Below are 25,188 nucleotides of genomic sequence, written 5' to 3'. Positions count from 1 at the left end.
GAATTATTTCAGAAATAAAGGAAAGAATAGGAGGCATTAGAGCATAGTAAATATGTTTATTCATAATTAGAAAAAATTGTATAAGAAGTGCAACAGACAGTTCAGCAAACAGTGAATTGTTATTTGTGTAGTTGATGTAAAACGTCACTATGTAGAACTAGGAGCTATGTGGTTAGGTAAATACATGTCATTTAAAATTGAATATATTTCATATTACTATAAACATGAACAAATTTAATGCATATATGTGCACATACAGGACACACACACACATATATATATATATATCACACATGTTCACATACATCCAGCAAGGTTTAAAACATGTCATAAGATTATGCATAGATACAGATTAGATATATAGCTAGATATCGAGATAGCGGGCTCTGATAGGTTTTTTCCTTTTTTATTGTCTAAGCATTTCATAGATGCATTTAATGCATTTGACCATATGTCCCCTATTGTTGATGTTCCTGCCGTATTTCCTCTCAGCTCTATAAGTGATTTGTTTTAAATGCATTAAGATCATTTAATGTCTGTATGTGTATTGGATTATCTACTGAAGAACGGCTAACCGCTTAAGGGGAGGATACTGACACTCTCCATAGAAGTTAACAACTGCCAAATAGCTTGTCAGATAAGCATGGACTTCCCTGTCGAAGCCAAGGTTTTGTCTGGCTTAGTCTTGTTCAATACTTGCTCATCAGTCTTAGCACTGTGAGTTTATGTTTAAAACAGCGCTGTCATCTGAGCTCTCTCCTAGGTTTTCTATCTTGTCATAGACATTAATAATTTTATCCAGTGCATTCTAGCTTATCAGAAAGCCAACAAGAGAGGAGAAACTTGTGTTACTATTTCTTATCTTGGAGGAAATCAAATAATCCTAAATCCAAAACAAATGTAGATACAATCATATTAGAATGCTTAAAATAAGATTCCTGTTACTTAGTCAACCAATTTTGCAACACAGATTTCCACAAGTTTGGAACTGTTCAGTTACCATCCACCCAGTCCTAGGAAGAAGCTAAGAAGACATGTGCAATGCACTGTGTAGTTCACCACTTTGTCTCTTAATCAAGATGTATATTTCTCACATTCAGTAATACTGTTCTGTGGTCACTGCTTTTCTTTTTATAATGTGAACAATGAAATAAAACAAAAGGGGACATGACACCTTTAGGTATTTATTATTTCAAACTCCAATATAAAGACATTTTGAGTGGGATAATTTCTATTATATAAACGTAATTCCAATTTAAACACTCGTGTTCATACGGCTACACACACAAATGGCCATCTTTATTTTGTTCATTAACTCGGTCCCTGACTTAGTCACGTGATTAATTGATTTCCCTAGTTTCACATAATGGAGTTTTGGCTGAGGCAATAATTCAGTTTGGTTTTTACCCTGCCTCTTCCCGTGGTTGTCATTTGTACTGTCACACATTGCTGTGATTATTTACTGTGCTTTGCTTTCTCTTTGTTAATGCCAGATAGACACCTTCAGGCAGTCTAGTGAAACCAAAAATGCTGTGGTATTTTGTTTTTTTCTTTTTTTTTTTTTTTGCTTGCTTTTCTGTTTTGGCCTTTTGATACTTTCTACTTTCAGCACTTCATAGTGTCATTATTCTTGTTTTCCAAAATTTCAGATACATATTTGTAAATGTCTTTTTTTTTACTTTTTATTTATTTAAATTAGAAACAAGGTTGCTTCACAGGTCAAACCCAGCTCCCTCTCCCTCCCCTCTTCTCTCCTGTCACCCACTTGTAAATGTCTTATTTGACAAAATGTCTTTTTAGGCATTTTCTCCCATGAAAAATTTAAAAATATATTTGAACTTATATAACTTACTAAAATCCTTACCCCTTTAATTTCTCCTTGTAGAATACAGTAAAAGGAAAATACTTAAAGATAAATTGTGAGTGGGGTGATTATGGCTCACACCCTTAATCCCAGCTACTGGGAGGCAGAGACAGGTGTGTCTCTGTAAATGCGAGGCCTGTCTGGTCTATAGAGTGAGTTCCAGGTCACACAAGCCTGCAGAGAGAAAAGACCCTGTCTTGAAAACAAACAAACAATAACAACAAAATAAATTATGATTTCTAATAAAGTTTAGTGTACTTTATATTACCTAGAAAATGGTGATCTATAACAATCCTAGTTAATGAAACAATAAAAAATACAATAAATACAAATATAAATATAAGTAAATACGTAAAATAAAAAGAAATCTTAAGTCCTCTACTATTCACATGTGCTTATTGGGAACTGTTATTTTATTAATCATGTAAGCTCTAGTCTTAATCTTCAAAGATATATATATATATATATGTATATGTGTGTGTATATACATATATATGATAGCTTGGTCTACATATATGTATGTGTACATATATGCATGTGTTCCACAAACTTACTTGCTGTCCAGGGATGTTAGAAGGCTACAGATTCCCTGGAAATTGTGATCCACTAGAATGTGAACCACCCTGTGGGTGCTGACAACCAAACTCAGGGACTCTGCAAAAGTGGGTAGTCTTCACTACTGAGCTACTCCAGTCTCTTTAGAGTTAATCTTAACTTTCATAGACTTTATATAGTGTAGAGGCTGCAGATAGTCAAGGAGTAAGCATGTGTGCTTTTGAAAGGATAAACAGTAGCTTGTATTGAGATAGGGTAGGTAGTCATTCCCCATCATGACCTCCCTGAGGACTCATAGCTCCGCAAGCTAAGCAAGAAGTATGACTTTGCATCTAGCATTCTACCTGAGGACAAGTAGTGAGTTGGAATTCCACAACACTAGATAAATAGTCTGAAATCAGAGCTGCATTTTCACTTATTTCCACAAATACATACTTAGGTAAAGACAGTTTTTATAAGTTAAGTAGTAGTATGTCTAAATCTCTTTTGAATCATTAAGAAGAAGTTATATTTAGTATCTTGAAATTAAATTTCATTCAAGGAAATAGTAAGATTGAATTTGGAATAAAAATATGTTTGTTCCTTATGTAATGTAGTTTCTTTATTTTCTGGAATATAAACTGAGAGATGGCAGTTCCTTTTCAATTTTGAAAGCTCCTCCTCATACTGGAAGAGAGTGTGAGGCATAGTATACTCAGAAAACATTATGAAATTTTCCAGGAATGGTGGTACAATATTTTAATTCCTAGAGTCAGAAATTTTAATTTTTTAAATTCCTACAGTTTAGCATACTTTTTTGTTGTTAGCGTTTTTTTGTTTTCTTTTACTTTTCCCTAATGCCTAGTGACCAAGAAATGGGGAAAAGATGACTTAAAACATTGTTTGGTGTTTTGGTTTTTGTTTGTTTGTTTACGATGAGGGAAAGTCAAGAGAGTGGATTTACAGCTAGGCCCTTCATTCTTCACACTCACACTCATATTGATGCCCTTAATGACATTAATTCCTGTTTAGGTGGGTTACATAAGGTTTTTTCACTTGTACATTCAAATGTATATAATGTAATTCTACCATTTACTTGATTAATTATAATGTATAAACTAAATAATAACAAATTTGTATATTAAATTAACGTCTGCCATCACTCTATTTATTGAGTTAATTTTTTTGCCTTAAAACCTTAGTCAATTTCTTGTAGTTGCTTATAATTTAAAAAATTTGATATTCACTAGTTTTTAAGCTGATAAATATAAATTAATGTCAGTCAGCTTGATGTCTTGAAATCTCCATACACAGGAACGGCTAACTTTAAGTGCCTCGGTAAGTTTTTTTTATTATCTTGGCACAGTTTAGAGGTACCTGAGAAAGGAGCCTTGCCAGATCATCTAAGACTGTGAACCCATCTGCGGGTGATCTTGATTGTTAACTGAAACAGGAAAGTCCAGCCATCTGTGGCACCATCTTTCCCTGGTGCGGGTCCTGATAAGAAAGCTTGCTAACTAAGCATCAGCCTGTTCCCTCTCAACAACACAAATATAGCTAGGAGCACAAATTAATTAACATATTTATCTTTGGTATGTTATTGGAGAAATATTCATCAGATTACACATTTCTGATAAACAGGGGACATGGAGAAGTTCATTGAAAAAAATTCAGTGAACACTTGAAAAATCACTTGAGAGAATTTGTAATTAAAACCTGTTGTTTCTTGACAAACTTTAAGTAGCAACTGCTTCTGCTCATTATGCAAACTGAACATATAAACATCTCATGTGGCAACAGGAACCAGGGTTCAGTATTTCACTTGCTGAAAATCTTGAGCCTGTATTTCTACACTAGTATTCTTTGTAGCACTAGTCGGTTCATCAATAGAACCAGTAATAAATTTTTAATTTAATGTGTGACAGACAATAAGCACATGGCCAGTCTGTCAGTGAACGGCTGTTTTTAAATAAAGCAGCATTTTCTCAACTGATAATTGATTCTAGCTTCCACATTTCCCAGAGATGGAAAATTTTAACTATTTAGTTATTTTTTTCTTTAGCTATTGTTTTTCTCTGTGTATCTCTTTCAGTCTCTCTTTCTTGTTGAGTGGGAGGAGCCGAGACAGGGATGGTAGGGATAACTGTGGTTGGAATGCAAAATGAAATCAAAAACTAAAAATGGGGAAAAGTCAGAATCATGCAAGAAGCCAGTTTTCACTTAGCTAAGGTGGTTTACTGCTTGCAATTATAGCACACACCACTCTTATATTTTTGGTTGTGAGCCTAGCCTTTAACGGCTGAGCCATCTCTCCAGCCCCACACCACTCTTGATGCAGATAATGTGCCACATGGCAAGGATGTGCCTCATAAGCAACAGCATATTCACATCTATTAAATAGTTGTTTTCTCCCAGTACATTCACATTTATCACTTACAAGCATATCTAGTGACCACTTTAAAGATATTCCCACTGGCATGCCATTTGCATAATTTAGAGGCTGATGTCAGGTTTGGTTTTGAAATAAATATGTTTCTTTAAAGTTCATTTACATTTTTAAGCAACGAACTAGAATCTGATTGTATAACAAAAAGTTACTACTTATTATCTAATTAGAATGTTATTATTTTTACTTCTCAGGGAATTAATACATCCAATTTCATGCTTTGGTGGTAATACAGTTAATCCCTGTTACTAAAAGTGAACAGTTTGATAAAAGAGAAAATGGATCATATAAGCTATTTCTACACAGTTGTGTTACTCATAAAGGTTCATACTCACGAGGGCCAGAAGGGTGAGCTAAGGATTTTGCTATGTTCCGGGTAGCTTTTTAACACTGGTGAATGATTAATATGAGTGAGATTTTACTAAATTGATAATAATGGAACACTAGAGACATGCTGTGCCCTTTATTTATTAGATTATTATTTTCAGAATGAGTCAAATAATAGTTACTGGAATTACTAGTTACTTTGCTTTTAGTGATATGACTTGATATAACACAATTTCAAAAATCCATGAAGCTTCTCATGGGGAACTACTTCTTCATGAAATATCGTTCCACCTGCAACTTTTAACTTCTAAAGATAACTTATTTCGTGTGTGTGTGTGTGTGTGTGTGTGTGTGTGTGTGTGTGTGTGTATGCATGTCCATGTTACATGTGCTGGAGTCACACATTTCATATCACGCACATAGGGGACAGAAGTTTAGTTTCCAGAACTGAACGCAGGTTGCCTGGCTTGAGTGGCAAAGACTCTTTACCACTGAGCCATCTCGTGGATCCGTACCTGATTTTTTATAGTATGTTTGTAGTTACAAGGTTAAATTAAGTATTCACTGGTTATTTTTTCTAGACTTTTACTAAAATGTTGTGAGGCATTTAAATAGATATATTTGATATATACTTCTGAAATGAGTGTCCATAAACACTACTGGCCTCTGTACATGAAGAATTTTGCCTCTACTCCTATGTGTATATAGGCAGAAATGGACCTAAAACAATGCCTTTCTCAAAAATGGTATATAGATGAATGTTCCTGGTTTCTCATTAATTCTTTTTGAACTAACTCTGAAGCATACATGAGGATGAGTGAAGAAACTAAGCAAAAAATATGGTAGGTTTTGAGGAGTAGAACCTAATTCCTTCCTGCCACTCAAGTCTCCCAGCAGATGAACTCAAGCTTAGGATGCTTGGGTAACATGAGTGCTGCGGACTGTGCTGCATGAAAAAGCCTAAGGGTTACTTACTACTGTGGTGGCCACTGGCAAGTGCTGGTGGACACTGTGGGTGGGGTGAGGCTGGACAGCATATTGGGCCACTTGTGGTTGCTAACCACTTGTGATGGGTGAGGGACTCTTGCCCTCCAGCACAGACTGAAATGCAGGCACCATTGCCATGGGTGACTGAATTTCACAGGATGCCACAGGACATTTTGAAAAAGCTATCCCAGGATTTTAAAACTGTCCAGAGCCAGTGATGTTGCTGTGTTGTATAGTAGTTATTTGGTGTACATGTGTCATTGGAATGAATTACAATAGCTTCAACTTGTTCAATTAAGAAATTAATACCAAATAATAATAAAAACTGCCAAGGGATGAGAGCCTTCTGTCTCAAACGTCTGCAATTGCATGCTTACTAAAGTAAAAAGTCCTAGGAACCTGAGGCCTAGGATCAGGACTAAACCTGTCTGTAGGTCTGGCGTTCATTGAGCCCATTTTAGTCAGATCTTGGTCCTTCTGCATTCCATCAAGTGGCCACTGAAAGGGATAAATTTTTCCCTTTAGAGGTATTCAATTGAAACTTTGGGGGATAAGGGTACATTTAAATCAAAACGAGCCCTATTAACATGTGAATACTCTTAAGCAGAAACAGCCTTGTTTCCATTCTGAGATTAGTACTATGAATGATTTGCACGGAATAATTAAATTTTTGTTTTCTGTTCGGGTGAGAATGGTTCCTGAAAAGCAGTGTTTTGACTGGGTATCAAGACGAGACAAGAAAGGGTCATTATTCAGTACACCATACATAGAAAAGAGGAGGAGTTGGCGAGCTTTGGGCAAGCATTACAGAGTGACAAACCCTGTCTTCTTATTTGTTGAGTGATGGGAGAAGCAGCAACTGCTCCTGGCTGGAAAAGGTAGTTTATGAGTTCATCCCCCCACACATATGAATAATGTTCTTGTCCTCTCTAGATAGCTCCAGTTTGTGTTTCAGTCATAAAAAAAAGGGCAGAATCGAATGGATCCTATGTAATAAGTGCAGATATAGGAAATGTTCACTGAACAGGCTGCGTCTGCTCAGGGACTACATAGTTTTAGGCTTTGCATATGTTTATCTGTAGCTCAAAGCAGCTTCAGACAACAAGGAAACCCATGGTGGTTGTAAGGCTGTGTTCCAGCCCTCCAAAGAGCCTTCATAGGTCAGATTTGGTCTTTAAGACTGGTTTGCCATGCATAGAAGGAATATTTGCTGAAATGAAGAAGCCTCTAAAAAGAACAAGAAAAAAAAATACCTCAATTCTTCTGTAGTGTACCTGAATTAATTCTGTAGATGTACACACACAGTGATGTGTGTAGAAAATTGAAGTTTGCCAAGAACCAAGACTTTCTCACACATACACCCTTTCATGAAACCCCTGAAAGTGAAAAAGAAAGATCTGAGACAGAGAAGTACTAGAATCGATAGAACAGATCATTAGAAGATGGACTTGACTACCCAGGAATAGTCCACTCCCTTTCCTGTATGTTTCTATCCATCAGGCCTTTGAAGTCTTTGACTTTTGCATTGCAAGGGAGATTCCCAAAGTCATCTCCCATGCTTGTGACTAATCAGGATGTTTTCCCACTGTCAAAAACACATAATGCTCCAGCATAAACTTGGCATTTTGATTATCTCTATCAACCTTCAATAGATTAATTAATTCCGGTTGAAGTGTTAAATTTATTTCAGCATTTGCATAGCTGAAGCCCATCCTTGGATCCTGGGAAGAGTGGCCAGAAATGAGTAGGCTGCTCTTGTTTCCCAGGACCTTCAAATCTATTTACTCTAAACTTTTAAAGGGACACACTCTGTGAAAGTTCCTGTGGAAGCCAGTGCTCTGATCTCATTCCTAGGTTCTCAGAAGTGAAGGGAAGCACAAGGCAAATAGCAATTTCTTATCTCAATTATTTTAATTTGACAATAATATAAATGGCATTGTGTAACCTGATAAGAGAAAACTCTATCTTACCACATGAAGGAAACAGTGTAATTTACTTATCTGTTTTTTTGTAGTTGGAAGAAAGAGAAAAAGAGGAAGAGAGAGAGAGGGAGAGAGAGAGAGAGAGAGAGAGAGAGAGAGAGAGAGAGAGAGAGAGAGAGAGAGAGAGAGAGAGAGAGAGAGAGAGAGAGAGAGAGAGAGAGAGAGAGAGAGAGAGAGAGAGAGAGAGAGAGAAAGAGTCTGGGATTTCCTTAGACAATTTTCAGGAATGAGCACACAGAGGATCAAATTCTTCCTCAGGCCTGTAGCAGCCCCTAGCACAGCACAGGCAACTATGTTTATAGGAAATGGGTGGGAATAAACTATGTGCTTTTCCTGACAGAAAAGATTTCCCAAAGGCATGCTAGATTTTTCCTGTTATGAATCCATGCAACTTCTACTTATGGCCTGCTAAAGTGAATTCCATTACATTGCTGGTTGCATAGAACTCTGGGATGCATATTCATTCCATTTAAAAGTGATCGTAACAAAAACTGTAAAACACACTGTGTCACTGTTTCATTGTCCTGACAAATACCTAAGAGAAGATAAAGGAGGGCTTGATTTTGTCTCAAAGCTTTGAGAGATTATGTCATTATGTGGAAAATACCAGTAGGAGCAGAAGAGGCTCTGTCTGTGAGATTGCCAGGAGGATCATCACATCCAGGTGACTGACCCAGAGGTGTTTTTGAAGACCTTCTCCTAGTGACCTGCTACATCAGTTATGCACCAATCTCAAAGATCCCGAAAGTTCTTCAAAGTGTGCCAACAGCTCATGTTCACAAGGGCTAACAGGTCCATGTCAGATTCAAGCCGCAGTTTTTTGTGAAGAATTACACTTTTAATATTCCACAAACTTTTCTTCAATATGTGGTTTTGAAATAAATCATAAGGTGAGAAGATGCTTGGTTATTTCGGTGTTCTGTTTTTTTAAAGGATCTTTTGATGTAGAATACAGATCATGATGCTATTGCAAGGTGTTTTGCAAAGACTCATACACCTTAGAACAATCCCAAGAGCACCTGGTTCTAAAGATTTGCATTGAAATGCAGTGTCTGGAGCCTATGATCATGCGGCTGCTGCTGTGCTTGTGATTTATAAATGTATGTAGAATTATGTGACGTTTTCATATAAATAGTATTTATCACTAAACTTGATGAATTTTTGTCCATCTCAACCCAGATATGTATCAGCTGCTTCTTATTAGTAATGGTAGCTTCGGTCTGTTTTTAATTTGTTTGATATCAGGCCTAAATTTACTTTAATAGGCATTCCACATCATATTTAGTCTTAACACCATTCTCAAAAGTTTAGATACCTTGTTTATTTTAAAAACGGGAGACTTGGAGAAACAGACACCAATCTGCTGAAATTCCCCCATTCATCAGAAATAAAATTGATGTAGCAGCAATGCTACATTGCCCAGGCGATAATAGTTTTCATCCTGTCTTCATTGTCAGTAGGATTTATACTTCTTATATTGTACTTCTTGGATGCATTTTTTTTTAATATAGACGTATGTATGCATTGTGTTTATTCCATTCCATCCTAAGGGTGACACTTGCTGCTCAGTTTCACAACTCAAAGCATCTGTAAAGCATGGGCTTGGCTTGTTTGGGGAAGCATGTCTATACAGGCAGGTTTGCCTTAACTTCATCTCTGAGTGGAGAAAGTGTGTATACGAATTACACTCCTGCTTAAGGTATTTAAATTTGCATATCTCCATATACTTCTCTAACATTGTTATGACTAATCTTAACTACAATCCAGTCCTGTAGGCTGTGGATTGAGAAGTTCTTCCCTGATTTCATGGGCTGTTGAGAACTACCTTTATTCAGAATACTGTTAGCCATGTAGCTTAGAGAGTTCCATGAACATTTGTTCAAATCTTTTGTTAGTCCTATTGATTATTTAATACAATCATCCACAGGAGATCTTTATTCATTTTCCACATGTGATTTTGGTAGATGTTTTGAGCAGTGCATTTCCTGCTTAGTGACTGGTGAATTTGGTCTCTTAAAGTGTCTTTAAATAATTTAATGCTTAGGATAAAATTTAGACTTCTGTGCTTTACTTAATAAATCTCTTCCTTAACTAAGATTACAAAAGTACCCAAAAGTAGGACACTTGAAGTATGAAAGTTTGGCTGTAAGTCTTCTCAGGGTTTTTTATTAAATTTAATAATTTTAATTTCATATATATAGTGTATTTACAACATTTTCCCTCTTCATTCTCCCTCCACCTCTATCTATCCCAAGGTCCCTTTTAAACCTGTGGCCTCTACAAAAACAAAAACAAAACAGAAACCACTTCCTTTTTGTAAGTCTGAGCTTCCAGCCATAATCATTTACGATCTGCTGGAGGATGTGTGTCAAGACCCATTGGCAGAAGGCTCTGTTGACCTTCTCCTCCACCCAGGGCAGTCTTTCTGCAGCAGCTCCCTAGGCATTCCCTCCCTTCTTTCTTTCCTCCCTCTCTCATTTGTCCCTTCTTCCCCAGCCCTCCCAGTCACTCCTATCTGCCATTCTCACTCTCTTCTCCTTTCTGTCCCTCTTCCCTTCCTTCCTCTCTTCCTTTTCTTCCCTTCCTTCCTTCCTTTCCTTCTTCCTTTTCTTCTCTTTCTTCCTTCCTTTCCTTCTGCCTTTTCTTCTCTTTCGTTCTTTCATTCCTTCATTCTTGCTTGCTTGCTTCCTTCTTCCTCCTTCTTTCCTTTCTTCCCTCCTCACTTGTTTCCTCCCTTCCTTTCTTCCTCACTTTTTTTCTCCTGGAAGAAGTATGTATTTTGTTCTCAATAATGCTAAGATGAGATGTAACCTGTATCATCACTCTAAAGTTTTGTTTCTACTTTTTACTTATGAGCTGTTATCACATTCTCCTTAGTACTGAATAGGTAATTCACACATTAACAGAATTTTAAAGTTTCTTTTTGTCTTATTTTCTTTAATTTTGCTGTTAACTTTATGGATGTGGATTCCTTTAATTTCTATTATCCTTATTTGAGATCAAAGGAGCTTCTTGAATCTACTCAGTGGTATTGTTTACATTTACAAAAATCTCAACTTTAAATATTGTCTTTACTTCATTTTCTCTATATTTTTGTTGTTTCAGTTTTAGGATTTGAGACAAGCTCATTTTCGTTATCTTCATCTGTACTCAAATGTTTATACATTTTACATTGTAAACTTTCTTTCTTGTCACCTTTCCTCGTCTTTACTAATTCTCCATTTTGCTATGTAGACATCAACTAAGTAAAATATGGCTCCAGATGCACTCTTGCTCTTGAGTGACAATACTCCCCCGGGGAGCATGGGGTAGGAAGGTCTTTAAGACTAAACTCTCTTTGTACAGGCACAGTGGCTGGAAGGTTGAGATCACCTTTTTGTTCTTATAGATGTTTCAAATTCATTTCTAAGCATCAAGTGAATGTTAATGGTCTATAACTTCAGCCCTGGGAGATCACATACACTTTCCTAGACTCTGTGGGCACAAACTCCTTCGCAAACATGCTTTCTTGTTTGCCATCGTTTATTTGTCCCATTGATGTGGATTCATCAAGTTACATGAGCTAGTCTGTTTTAGCCAGAGAAAAAGTGTGTTTCTATTTACTCTTTTGCTTCATTAATTTTTGTTTTTTATGGCAGCATTTATATATACATATATATATATACATATATACATTTTTAGATAAATTTATTCTACAATTTTATACACTCCACTGTAGTTAATTAGTATATATCTTGGCCTCTCTAAACCAGACTAGAATTTACTTTGTTATTACTTCATTCTTTGACAAAGATATCATTTAAATTTCACAAATATTTAAAATAAGGACATTGAGTTATCATAGCTCTTATTATGAGAATAATCTATTTATTCAATATAGTATATTTAATTATCATTTTTTATATTTTTCACACTTATATTATTAGTATTTGTTTTAGTTAGATATCTTTTGCTAGAGCAAAGGAGGAAGAACTATATTTTATTAGGTATGTCATTTATTTAATTTCTTTTATGCTTCCTTATAATAGGAATTGAGCACATATCCATTGCATTAACATTATGAGGCTACTGTGTCAGTAAATTAGATATGCAGCAGAATCTATACTTAGCAACTGGTAAATAGACACATAGTTAATGTAATAGTCTTGGTAACGATGCCCGGTTACCATGATTTAAAAATAAGTAAGTCAAACTTATTATAATTATTCTATTTTTAGATACACAATGATTCCTAAGTTCTTCTTTAATTTTCTTTCTATACTCACATGTTCTTACATACATTCTTTCTTTTATGGATCATGTAGTCACCATTATAATGAATAGTTCACAGATATTCTAGATATCAATAGCATTAGACCAGTGTTGTCTTTTGAACATTTATTTCTGCAGCAAGTTTGGTTCTCTATTTTATTTTGAAATTATATTTACCAGAGACTGAAACATCAAACACAGGGCCTACATTGGTCTGCACCATGTCCTATGTATATATCATAGCTTTCAATTGAGTGTTTTCATGTAACTTGTGAATGTGTGAACAAGTGGGTCTCTAATTCTTTTGAGTTCTCTTGGTGTTCTTTTCCTTTTGTTGCAGTGTCTTCTCCAATATCAATCTGATGTTTGATTTTATTGTTTGTTTGTTTGTTTGTTTGTTTACTTTTCAAATAATGAGAGACAGAAAAGGAGTATATCCAGATGGGAGGAAGGTGGAGAGGTGGGAAGAAACTGGGAGGAATAGAGGGAAGGGAAACTGCGATCAGGATGTATTGTTTAAGAAAAGTACTCATTTTTAATAAGAGAGGAAAGATGAGAAAGTGGTGTGTGTGTGTGTGTGTGTGTGTGTGTGTGTGTACATGCATGTGTGCACATAATATGCACAGAGGACAAACACCTCATGACAAATCCATGTTATTTTCATCTCACTGGACCATGGAGCTGGTTTATCAGCCTACAGCAAGAACCCTACAGTCTCCATCCTTTGCTCTGGAGTTTCAAGCACAGGTCACCATGTTTAGGTTGACTTCTATGTGTTGAAGTTGCAAGTCAAGTTTCATTGATTGAATTACAAGTATCTCCTTGGCCTGAAAATTCATTCTTATAATTCTAAGAATAAAGAAAAGAAAGAGTACATAGTAACCCACAGTGAGCAAGTAATTTACATGATTTTGTTTTGATGAAATGACAAAAAAATAAAGATAGATTGCTGTAAAACAAAAAACTGCTGTGATCTATATATATTCAAGGAAATACAGGGAAAAGATAGTTTCTCTTTGAATCTTTTGTATAAAATTACAATTCCAAACACTAAATTATATGTACACATGTGCACACATGTACACATGCACACACACACACATTTGTACACCCATGCACACTGAAGACACACCCCTTATCCTGATAAATTTTAAAGAGTTTGAATTGAATGGTAGCTTCATCCATAAGATATGATACTTATACCTTTTACATGTTTGTATAAGCACATGATTCATCACTAAAGTATTCTTACTGCATGTTAAGAATAAGGATGCTTAACTTCTAATATTGGAAAGTAAATCATACTAAAAATCCTAAAGATGGGCATAGTGGCCTCCAAGATGGAAGAATCCCTGTGTTCAGTTTGTCTAGGGAAGATCCTGGTAATCTGTGTTGCTTTATTTTCAATAAAAAATTATTGCTTTTATAGATAAAATTTTCTGCAATGTAGCACGGGATATATAAAATTCTATATATTGTTTTTCAAAATAACTATTGTTAGTAATTAAAAGGTATATGAGATACTTTAAAATACAGCTACAGAAAAAAACTTTTCTGTATGTATTAATATTGTCTGGACAGTAATTCTTGTTACAAATTATAAGTTCCCTTTAAAATACATTTGGGAATGCTACCTCATTGTCACCATTTACTATAAAATGATTGTGTTATCTAATTAAAATGCAATATATAAGTATAAAGAGCATACCTATTCCAGGTGATAGAGTTAATGGTTTCATAGTAATCTTGTGGAAATTATATTGAGTATCAAAATAACCACCAATAGTATTATGCTATTAAGATTAGAGATTCTATTCTCTTATTCTCTTATTTTTATTATTTAAGACAATTTAGATGCTATATTTCAGGAAAGCATATACTGATACATAATATCAGTAGCTTTTATGATATCTATATGTATTACCTTTATGATGTTCTCTGCGTTTCGTTTTTGTTTTAAACTATAAACAGAACTCTCTGAAAAATTCAAACTCTGTTCCTAATCAACATAATAACAATTAGTTGTACCTATTTATATGTATATGTGAATTTTACCATATGGGTACCAGCATATATATATGCATATATATATATATGTATATGTATATATATAAGTGTGTATACATATATATGGGTATATACATATATAAACATACGACAAGGTATATGTTAAAGTAATGAAGATGGAAATATTCTCTATATTCCTATTATTCAGGAAGCATGAGAAAATAAAAACAAGCATTAAACTTTTCTCTATAAATGTCTCAACAATTAATTGTTGTGTATTTTTTAGTTTTTCTGCAATTTACAAAAGAGGATATTGGGTTGAATTTCGCATGTCAGCCCCAGCCATCTAATGCAAACCTTGCTATTTAGACTGATGATGATAACAAATTACAAGTATCCATTTGTTGAATGCTTATACCGCATAAAATCTGTTACCTTTCTCTTCAAGACAGAAGGTTTAAAAAAAGATGTATAAGAAAAACTGGATCTTGAATGAGAGGCGTCTAGGGAGAAATTGGAATTACTACACCAGTTCAAATTAGAAGACACAATTGAGGAGTCACTGAGTCCCATTAAAAAGTTTGTAAACTCAAACAGCCAATTGTGATTTTTAGCAGGTGAAAATCTAACATTCAAACACAGTGTATGCAAATGAGAGTCTAAACAATAGACAGGAACCACAGGGCAGATTCACATGTATCCTGAAAGGGAGACATTGTTTCAGTCATCTAAATGGTGACCAAGCAGGGGCTGGATATGAACCCTTAGCTTGTAAGGATTAACTGAAAAGAGAAAAGCCACACTCACATGGGCAACAATGTACTCATGACTCTACATAATCATTCAAAAACATGTAAGTGCTAAATAGAAAAAAGGTTTAAGTGTAAAATTCAAAGAACTGAAAATGACTGTGCTGTATCAGCACCCAGACAGGGACAGCAGACATAATGCCACTTCATTGCTATGTGGTCGGTAAAACTGGGGTACCTTTTTCTCTTTCCTTCCTCTTACAGCCTTCCAAATAAACCCATTTTCTTAGAGTCAATTTATATTTTACCAGCTTAATGAAGCATTTTGCTCATATACTTCTGCAACTGTTCTCTGAAGCAGGCCAAAAATGATCTCACATCACCTACAATATAAATTCATCAGACAATAAACATCATCATTTTTATTTCAATGAGGATGACACAGTACATGTCGAATTGCTGGTTAAATAATTTATTTCTCTTTCAGGTGCAATCTGTCAGGCTTACTGTAACCCTCCTTCTGACACTCATTTCATGTTTAATAGTTCATCGCCTCATGAGGATGCTTGTCAATCAATTAAATTGAAATGTCACTCTGACCTTTAATTGGAAACAATTTACTCTTTTCTTCATTTCATTGGGAGCTTTTTTCCTCTGTTATTCAAATTCAAAGCGAAAATCACTCATATTCAAAAACTTTATAATAACTGATGGTGGAAAATGACCTGCTCACCAATATATTGACGTTTTATCATTGCAGAGGTAATCCAGCTGAGTCTGCCAGAAGATCAGAGAGTAAGCATCACTGCAGCCACCGTGGGACAAAGTGCTGTCCTCAGTTGTGCCATTGTGGGAGCCCTGAGACCCCCTATCGTATGGAAGAGGAACAATATTGTTCTAAATAATTTAGATTTGGAAGACATCAATGTGAGTATGTGAAACAAAGATGTTGTACAGTATGTGCAGTTTGCCTAGTTACCTTGGGCTCTATTGTGTCTGGGGAGCTAAATGAATACTAGATATAGAGGAGAAGAGAATTACTTGAAGATTGTACATCCATCCTACCAATTACTAGGTGCCCAAAGAACAGTTGTAATTATGCGAATCATTTGTATTGGTTTAGTAAGATTATGTAGCTGTCTATTAGTTAGAAAATACATTAGCACAACATTTTTATAAATATCTCTTTAGTTTTAAAATGCAAATTGTCTCCCTAGTAAATTCACATCTAATAAGTATTCCAGGAACATATTCATGTAAGCTCAAATTTACATGCATGAAGCTGTGAATGTTAAGAGTCCAAGAACAAAAAGTTAAAATTGCCACCCATAAGAAGTTGTGCATGAGTATATGGTGTGTGTGTGTGTGTGTGTGTGTGTGTGTGTGTGTGTGTGTGCATGTGTGCCTTTATAGCTATTAGTTTCAGAGGAGCAATAATATTTTGTTACCTGAAAATATACGAGTTATGTGTTTCTATAATACATATTACATTAATATAGAATACATCTATTCATATGTATATATATGCATATATATGTGTGTGTGTGTATGTGTGTGTGTATTCAGCATGGTGTGGTACTAAGGATGAGGGATGGAATTCAAATATATATCTAGTAGATATCTTTTTGTACCCTTTGCAACTTCTAACTTGTTCATATATTAATTCTTAGAAGAAACTTCTTTGAATTATATTGTGTTATAAACTTGTTAATAAAGACCAGATACTTGAGGAACACTACATGCAAAGAACATGTGTCTGCATGGAGGCTGTCTTGGGACTAGCTCTTGTAGACCTGGCTGGTCTCGAACTCACAGAGATCTGCCTGCCTCTGCCTCCCTAGTACTGGGATTAAAGGCATGTGCTACCACACCTGGCATGGGTGAGCAGTCTTAATATTGAACAATACCTGAGTATTTTCTCAAGGAATAGATAGATCATGGCAAGTAAAATAAACAAATAATAATAAAACTAAAAGTAGCAATAAACCAAAATCTAATGAACTCTACCTGTATTGATTAAGCATGTCTGGAAGCCATATGTCAAGAACTCTAGGTAATTAATCTCTTCTCAGTGTCATCAGGGTTGACGTTGCAAAAAGTCAGATGAAACTAAAATGAAGTTTAACTTTTCAATCCATTGGCAACAAGAAATATTATCATTGTTTTTCTGCTATGAAGAGATCTTGTAAAAGAAACCATTTAATTGGGGCTGGCTTACAGTTTCAGAAGTTTAGTACTTTATCATCATGGCAGGGAACATGGTGGCATGCAAGCAGACATGATACTGCAGAAGCAGTGGAGAGTTCTACATGCAGATCTGCAGGAACAGGAAGAACCAAAAACTGGGCTTGGCTTGGGCTTTTAATATCTCAAAGCCCACCCCCACTGACAGATTTCTTCCATCAAGGCCACGCCTCCTAATCTTTCAAATAATGCCATTCTTTGATGACTAAGCAAGGTGGAAGATAAGAAATTGCTGGAAATAAGAAATATTTAGCTCTGTAAACACGGCCACCTAATGGACCCATAACATTCTAATTTATACTACCTATTTGTTTATTTTCTGCACTAGCTAAATATGATTAGCCACCTGGCTTAAACCTTAGCAACACTAAACACAATTTATTTTCTCTATTAAATTGAGCAAGAACTCACTTGTTGATATGTTTGGTTTGTTGAACAGGACTTTCTTCAACATTTATTTTTCCCCTCCCCATTGTGGGTGTTGGTTCTTTCCTTGGATCATCCCCTCCCCCAACACTGGTTCTGAATGTAATTCATCTATCAAATAAAACTACCTTAACTAGTATTTATACTGTTTCAAAAGAAAGTATAAAATCACTTTGTGTTTAGCTTGAGAAAAGTCATATACAGATCTACTAATGTGCCACTGGCATACTGGGCTCACATGCAGATTTGACAATCTAATTCTCCCTGGGTAGTTTTTCAGAATTTAAATCAGATGAAATATGTGCCTCCAGGCAATTCAATATCTGTTTTGTGGCCCTCCACTGATTGTCAAATGTCAGCATAGGCTACAATTGGGATTCAGTTATTTTCTTTCCTGACTTTAGTAGCTAATATTTTATTGACTCTCATTTGCCTGAGCTATTGATTCCTCTGATCCCATTGCAACTCTTTCCAGGTTGTGGCAGATCTCTTTGTGGTCTGAAACATTGTCTTCTAATTCCTTTATGTGCAAAACATTCTGTCATGCTCACATTCAGGAGCCAATTAGACTGAAAAATATGTAGCGTGTTAGTATTTAGATAGCAACTGACCAACAAATGATATCTTTTCTGCCTGAAAAGAGGTGCCTGATAATGAGAATACTAAAGTATACTGGACTGAGTGTCTCAGCTGCGGAGACACTACCCACTTCCAGAAGGACCATTCCAAATTTATTTTCATCATTGTGTATTGCCTTTCTTAAGGAGAAATCACCTGAAATTATTCAAATTCCAGCTCCTAAATATCTGAGATTTTTCCCTGCCCTACCTTATTATTTGTTGGATGCCATTCTTAAAGTCATATGAGCTAGTGGGGAAAGAAGTATGGAAGGCTGCAAATTTCCATTGTACTTCCTTTTTTTCTTTTTCACCATTGTGAAAAGATGCAATGCTAGATCAATCTTCCTAAAGTTTTAAGTGCACAATAAAGTCATGTTAACAATAGGTACACTATTTTACAGTACATGCCTAGAAGTTATCTATCTTCCATAACAGACCCCTAGTAATAACTCATTTTCCTCCCGCAGTCCACAGAGACCATTATTCTATAATATATTTCTATTATCTTGACTTTTGTAGCTTCCTCATAAAGCAGGATCATGTGGATTTTATTATTTCTGACTGCCTTATTTTCCTAAGCATAATGACCTTCAGGTTTATCAATGTTGCTATTAAAGAATAAAAAATGGTGTGTCCTCTCTTTTTGGTCTACTGAACAATTTCTTTACTTTGGCTGTATTGAAAGGGACATGAGTTTATAAATGTATTTTTGAGATAGTGTTTACAAATATTTTATATACTCTCCAAATGATATTGATTGTCTACATAAATAGTTTATTTAATATTTTTTGTATACCTGTGAGATCATAAAAAGCTTATATGTGTTAGAGCTCTGCAAGCAAGAATCCATAGGTGTAAGGAGAAGCCTTTCCGCCAGCCTGGCTCCAGAGCCGCAGCAGTCCCAAATAAACACACAGGACGCTATATTAATTATGAAGCTGTTGGCCTTGCTTGTTTCTTACTGGCTAGATCTGATTTAAGTATTTATTCCATAATTGCTAATCTAAGTATTTCTCTTACCGGAGAGGTTTCCGGGCTTCCTACCCCATGGCGTTACATCTTGTGTTTCTCCTTCCCAGAGTCCTTCTGGACTCCTAGTCCCACCTATCTTGCTTCCCTATTGGCCAACAGTGCTTTATTGACATATACACAGAACTTCCCCCATCACCTCCTCTTTTCTGTCTAAACAAAAAGAAAGGTCTTAACTTTGACATAGTCAAATTATGTAAAACATAACAGTTATCAAGTAAGAACACAGTTACAATATTTGGTCTATCAACATTCAGCAAGATTTAAAGAAAATATTATCTATCCCATCCTTGTGAGTCCAAAGTTCTATATGTAGCTTATCTTTTATAATAACTAAGGAAAACTATAATTATAACTATCTGCCTTCAACTCTATCAAATACCACGGAAGGATAATATATAAACACTAGGATTGACAGAGACATCTTGCTGACTGGACAGTCACCTGAAGATTTTCTGTAATGTTGGGGCATCCATCTTCAGCCCATAGGCCACAGTGTGTCTGGAAGACTTCTCAGCAAAGCAAGAAATTTCAAACTGTACATCTGCATCAGCAGTCTGTCAGTCATTTTTCTATATCTTGTAGAAAGTCTTGTAGACTCTTCCAAGAAGCAGGAACCCTGAAGGATTGTTTGAGTTCAGCAGTCACTTTCCTGTGGGTCCTGCATATCCAGTTTATACAGCAACAGTCAAGCAGTCTAGGCAAGAACAGCTTTTTGCCCAAATTGCTAATCTTGCCATGTTGAAAGCAAACTCCATAATGAGTCTCTTTGATGCCCATCTTCCTCTCAGACATAATTGGTCCTGCCAGGAGTAGACATTTTTCATTGTCAAGAAAAACCCTAAACCATTTTAAATGCCATTTTCTGAAGGTCTTTGAAAGGTTTGAAGACTATCTATCTGTCTCAAATACATCTCTATCCATCTAGAAAACATAACTTACCTAACTATAAGTTCTGACTATTATAAGTAACTATCTATAGTCTGTATTTAATTATGTATTATGTTTTAAAAGAACAGTATAAGTATAATACTTAATCAAGAGGACAAATATAGCATCACAAAATTGACCTTGAATTTGTATCAATAAATGAAAAACCATACCCATACCATAATTCCCTTTTTACCATTAAAAAGAGATTGGCTGTGATCATTAGCCAATTATAAACAACCCATTTAAATGAAAACAAAGATTTATAAACAAGATGGGAATTAGGACGTCGCTCATTCCAAACTGCTTCTCGCTGGAAGGGGGCGCTGTTTATATCATGGGAATCATGACAAAACTCAGAAACCTGTATAAGTCCTTATTTTCGAGGTCTGTAAGACTGCATCATCTTAGCTGTTTCAATTGTTGGAACACTGGTCCACTGCTTCCGTGGGTCTTGGTTCATCAAACCACAGAAGCCTGGAAGGAATCCTCAGCTTTTCATTTTCTGTAGAAACATAAACAAAAACTCCTTTTCCAAGTAACATATTCTTGTACTTAAATTTTGAAGTCAAGGCACTTTCAAAAGATATAAGTTGAATTAGTTCAGCAGCATTTATAATCAAGTGTACTTTAGCAGTTGTTCCTTTCTGAGCAATCAAAAAACTGAAAAAACACAATAGCATTGTGTATTTTCCATCTTTACGTTCCTTACTTATTTATTATTACTCTATTTCTTTTAATTTATTTTTCTCTGAGACAGGGTTTCTCTTTGGAAATCAGCCTGCCTCTCCCTTTGGAGCAATCCTACCGGCGTGTGCCACCACAGCCAGCTTCTCTATTTATTTACCCCTATGCCGTTTCTTTTTCTCTCTCAATCTTACATATATTTTTAAACACACTGTAAACCTTTAGAGGTTTTCTTCATCCAAGTCTGACTTTACTGTAAATCTTTCTGTTTTTCTGGCCACGTGTTTTATCTGTTAACCGCGGCTATTGAAACTGCAGTTTTTCCAAGATGGCGGGCATAAGCGTGATTCCAGCCATAGTCTCAGTCTTTGTTGAGATCCAGCAAAAGCTGCCAGCTTGGAGATGTGGTCACTGCCACTTCCAGCTGTATGTACACACCTTTCAATTGTTAGCAGAGCCTCTTAAAAGAACCTTGCTATTTTTTTATTTTTTTACTTTTATTTTTTGCTTATGCTTAGTCAGGAAGACTCTCTTAAGCGAATCGCATGAGTCTCTGATTGTTGCTAGCAAAACAGAGCCCACCGGAGAAAATGCTGCTACCAAATTTCTGTGCTTTTCTCCGTTTTCTTCTGTTTCTAAAATTCCTTTAAAGCTTCTGTTTCTAAAATTCCTTTAAAGCTTTTGTCATTCTATGTGGAAATTCATCATCCCACTCCTGATCACAGATATGGATGATAGTCAATGCTATAGGAAAAACAATATATTTACCAGAGAGACAGAACCACACAAGCTGGGAGTCAGAAGCGTGCCGGATTTCAAAAGAGGAGGTCCTTTTTCCTTTTGCTTCCTTTTATCTCTACCTGTGCTAATTTACTTGTCCCCGCCCTCATGGGCAGATAACTTTGTGGGGTTCACTCCTACACATAGGTTCTCATTTATCTATACCTTTGATTAATCTTGCTATTTTTATTTATATATATTTTGGGTAGTAGTAATCCTAATGCAGAAAGTAATACTCATGATTTCAATTTTATTATTGTATCTATTATAGCTGTTATTATATGTACAGAATGTGTCAGTAGGTGCATGCACAATGGGGCTCATGTGGAGGATAAAGGACAACTTTGCGGAGACAGTTATCTCCTTCCCCCTTTTGCAAGGTTAGCAAGGATTGAGGTAAGGTTTCTTGCTTTGGGCTGTAAGTGACTTTATGCAGGGTCTATTTCACTGGCCCTTCTTTATGTTTCTATGATGGGGAAGTCCTGTGTATATGTCGATAAAGCACTGCTGGCCAATAGGGAAGCAAGATAGGTGGGACTAGCAGTCAAGGAGGATTCTGAGAAAGAGAAACACAGTCAGACATCATGTAGCTGCCATAGAAGTAACAGGTTCTGACCCTTTCTCTGGTAAGAGAATTACTTAGATTAACAATTATGGGTAAATACTTAAGTCAGAGATAGCCAGTAAGAAACCAAGAAAACAGCCAACAGCTTCATAATTAATATAGTCGCCTCTGTGTTTATATGGGACTGATGTGGCTCTGGAACCAGGCTGGCGGAAAGGCTGCACTCTACAGTTCTACTTTGCAGCTTCCTAACTATTAAGGCTGGTGAATATCGTTGTGTACATCTGATGCATTTGTGTGTTTTCTTTTAGAAAATGTCTACTTATATTTGACCCCAGTTTTTCTTCAGTTTACTATTTATTATTATTGTTAATAATGTTAATAAAGATTTCTTTTTACTATTTCTATTTATAAATAGAATTAATTATTATTATTTTGCTTATAATTTGTAAAAAAAATATTCATCAAATCAGCATGCTTTCCCTACCAAAACATTTAATAATCAAGGAACAAAAATAACTAGATGGTAAAGATTAGACACGGAAATCTGATTGGTAGCAACAACTGTGTGGATAAAATGAATAGATTTTCCTGTAAGATAAAAAAACAAAAAAACTGCCTGGTCTCAGCATTGCAGGGAGAGGTCTACATACCCATAGTGCTGGTCACGGGCATTTTGGCGTGGTCACAAGTATGTAGAACTTTCAGGGGGATAAAAGAGCTAGGGGGAGGAGACACTCTTTCTTTTGGGTTCCAGTTGCATTCTGATTGCATCCCAGAGAGTAGCATGCGGATCTTTGATTCTCGATTTTCTTGGCTTCTCATGTAAGTGATTTCTCCCTTAATAAAATGTCTTAGGATATCCCTATTTTGTGTAGCATAATATTTTAGTAATACAACATTGTGTACATCACACCTGAGGCAATCTGAGGCAGGGTGAAAGTCAAATAAAAGAAGGTAATGCCGGAGCTGTCTCCACCTGTCATTCAGTGGCAGATACTGGAACAAATATGTTTCCGATTAGACACGATCACTGTCAAGTTATTTCCATTTTTGAAATGTGTTCATGGTAATTGCCACATAGTTGTTCATTATATAAAAGGATAGAGACTATATAGTATTCAGATTTACTTTTACATAATGCATAAAACTATTTATATAGTGTTCCTTATGCACACACATATATAAAGACATTTTTATCTTTTAGGGTGGTCATTTGTAACAGAGTCCAAATAAATATCACTAATATAAAAATTATTTAAATAAATTAAATACAATTTAACAAGATTTCCCCTTACTATCTTAAAAATCAACACAGAGTATTTCATTATGAGATATAATACAGGAAACCATCAAAACTAGTGATTTAATAAAAATTGTGACTTTTTGCCTCTATAAATCATCAGGTATTTACTAAATATGACATTCCTGCAATCTGATTACTGAGATAGAGACAAAAGGATTAGAAGTTCTAAGTCATTCTTAGTTCCATAGCTATCTCAAGGCCACTATAGGATATATGAAACTGTGCCTTCTAAATTAAAACAAAACAGCAAAAAGACAAACAAAAAGCAAAACAAAACCACTCTCCCTCACAAATCTAACCTGAAATAGTAAGGATACTTAAATTTTCATTGAATAGATTGTTCATCGTGTTATTTTAAATTCTTTCTAGTATTTAAATTTCTTCTTTTATTGAAAATAGATTCCTTTCTCATAAAATGTATCCTCATTACAGTTTTACCTCACTCTGTTCCCCCGGTTCCTCCAAGCCTCAGGACCCCCTAGATCCACTCTATTTCTTCTCTCATTAGGAAAAAAAAGCAGGATTCAAAGAGTTAATAATCAAATATGACAAACCACAAAATACAAAGAGAAGGCAAAACCATCACAGTGAGGCTGGATAAGGCCACCCATCAAAAGGGAAAGAACACCAAGAGCAGGTAAAAGAAATCGGCTGGATCACACAGCTGAAAGCTACAAAGCGTATGCAGAGGACTTGGTGCATACCCATGCCGCCTCTGTGTTCCTTGCTTGTGTCTGTGAGTTCATAGAGCTTTGCTTAGGCAATTCAGAAGATCATGTTCTCCTATTGTCCTCCAACCCCGCTGGCATTTGCTTTTTCTGCCCACTCTTTTGCAGGGGTTCCATAACATAAGAGTGAAGATTCCCAATGGGCACTACCTCGACTTCTCCATGTTCAATGGGTTGTGTGTATGTTGTCCTTGGCAACATGTTCCGTTATGGTTGTTTTGGGATTTCCATTGAACCCTCTTGGGTAACAATTCATTTGAAGGAAAGCCAATGTAGCAACCGGAAGCCTCATTTGGTGACAAGAGATGGACACTTGGGACTCCATATCCCCTATTATTAGGCAAACTCATTGGGCTTGCCTTCACATATTACAGGAAGTTTCCACAGCACTTTGTTTACACACCATCCCTCAAATGTCCCCCTCGTCTCAGATGCCTCTACTTGAATTATCTTTCAGCTGTACTTCTGCTCGCCCTCCTCACCTGATCCTCCCATTCCCATCTCTATCTGAGCCTAATCTACCCTCAAAAATTTATACTTTACCCTAATTCCAGGGAGAGCTATGTGCCCTCCCTAGTCCCTTCCTCCATGTCTAATCTCCCTGTGTCTATAGATTGTAGAATGGTTATCATTTATTTAATGGCTAACTAGACACATTTAATAGAACACATACTATATTTATCTTTCCTGGTCTTGTTTATATCACTCATGGTAATTTTTTTATAG

General features: G+C 35.8%; 1 protein-coding gene across 2 annotated transcripts in view; it reads left to right on the top strand.

The window, feature by feature from the left end:
- Fstl5 (follistatin like 5) overlaps positions 1–25,188 on the top strand; it is a 579,517-nt gene that overhangs the window by 348,675 nt on the left and 205,654 nt on the right. For both annotated transcript variants that reach the window (XM_040752632.1, XM_040752631.1), the window contains exon 7: positions 15,908–16,074. In XM_040752632.1, the coding sequence (XP_040608566.1) occupies positions 15,908–16,074 (167 nt within the window). The remainder of the gene's footprint in view (positions 1–15,907; positions 16,075–25,188) is intronic.

The sequence above is a fragment of the Mesocricetus auratus genome, unplaced genomic scaffold, assembly GCF_017639785.1.
Source record: "Mesocricetus auratus isolate SY011 unplaced genomic scaffold, BCM_Maur_2.0 Super-Scaffold_100009, whole genome shotgun sequence".
Lineage (NCBI taxonomy): Eukaryota > Metazoa > Chordata > Mammalia > Rodentia > Cricetidae > Mesocricetus > Mesocricetus auratus.
This window is presented reverse-complemented; position numbering and strand designations above follow the sequence as displayed.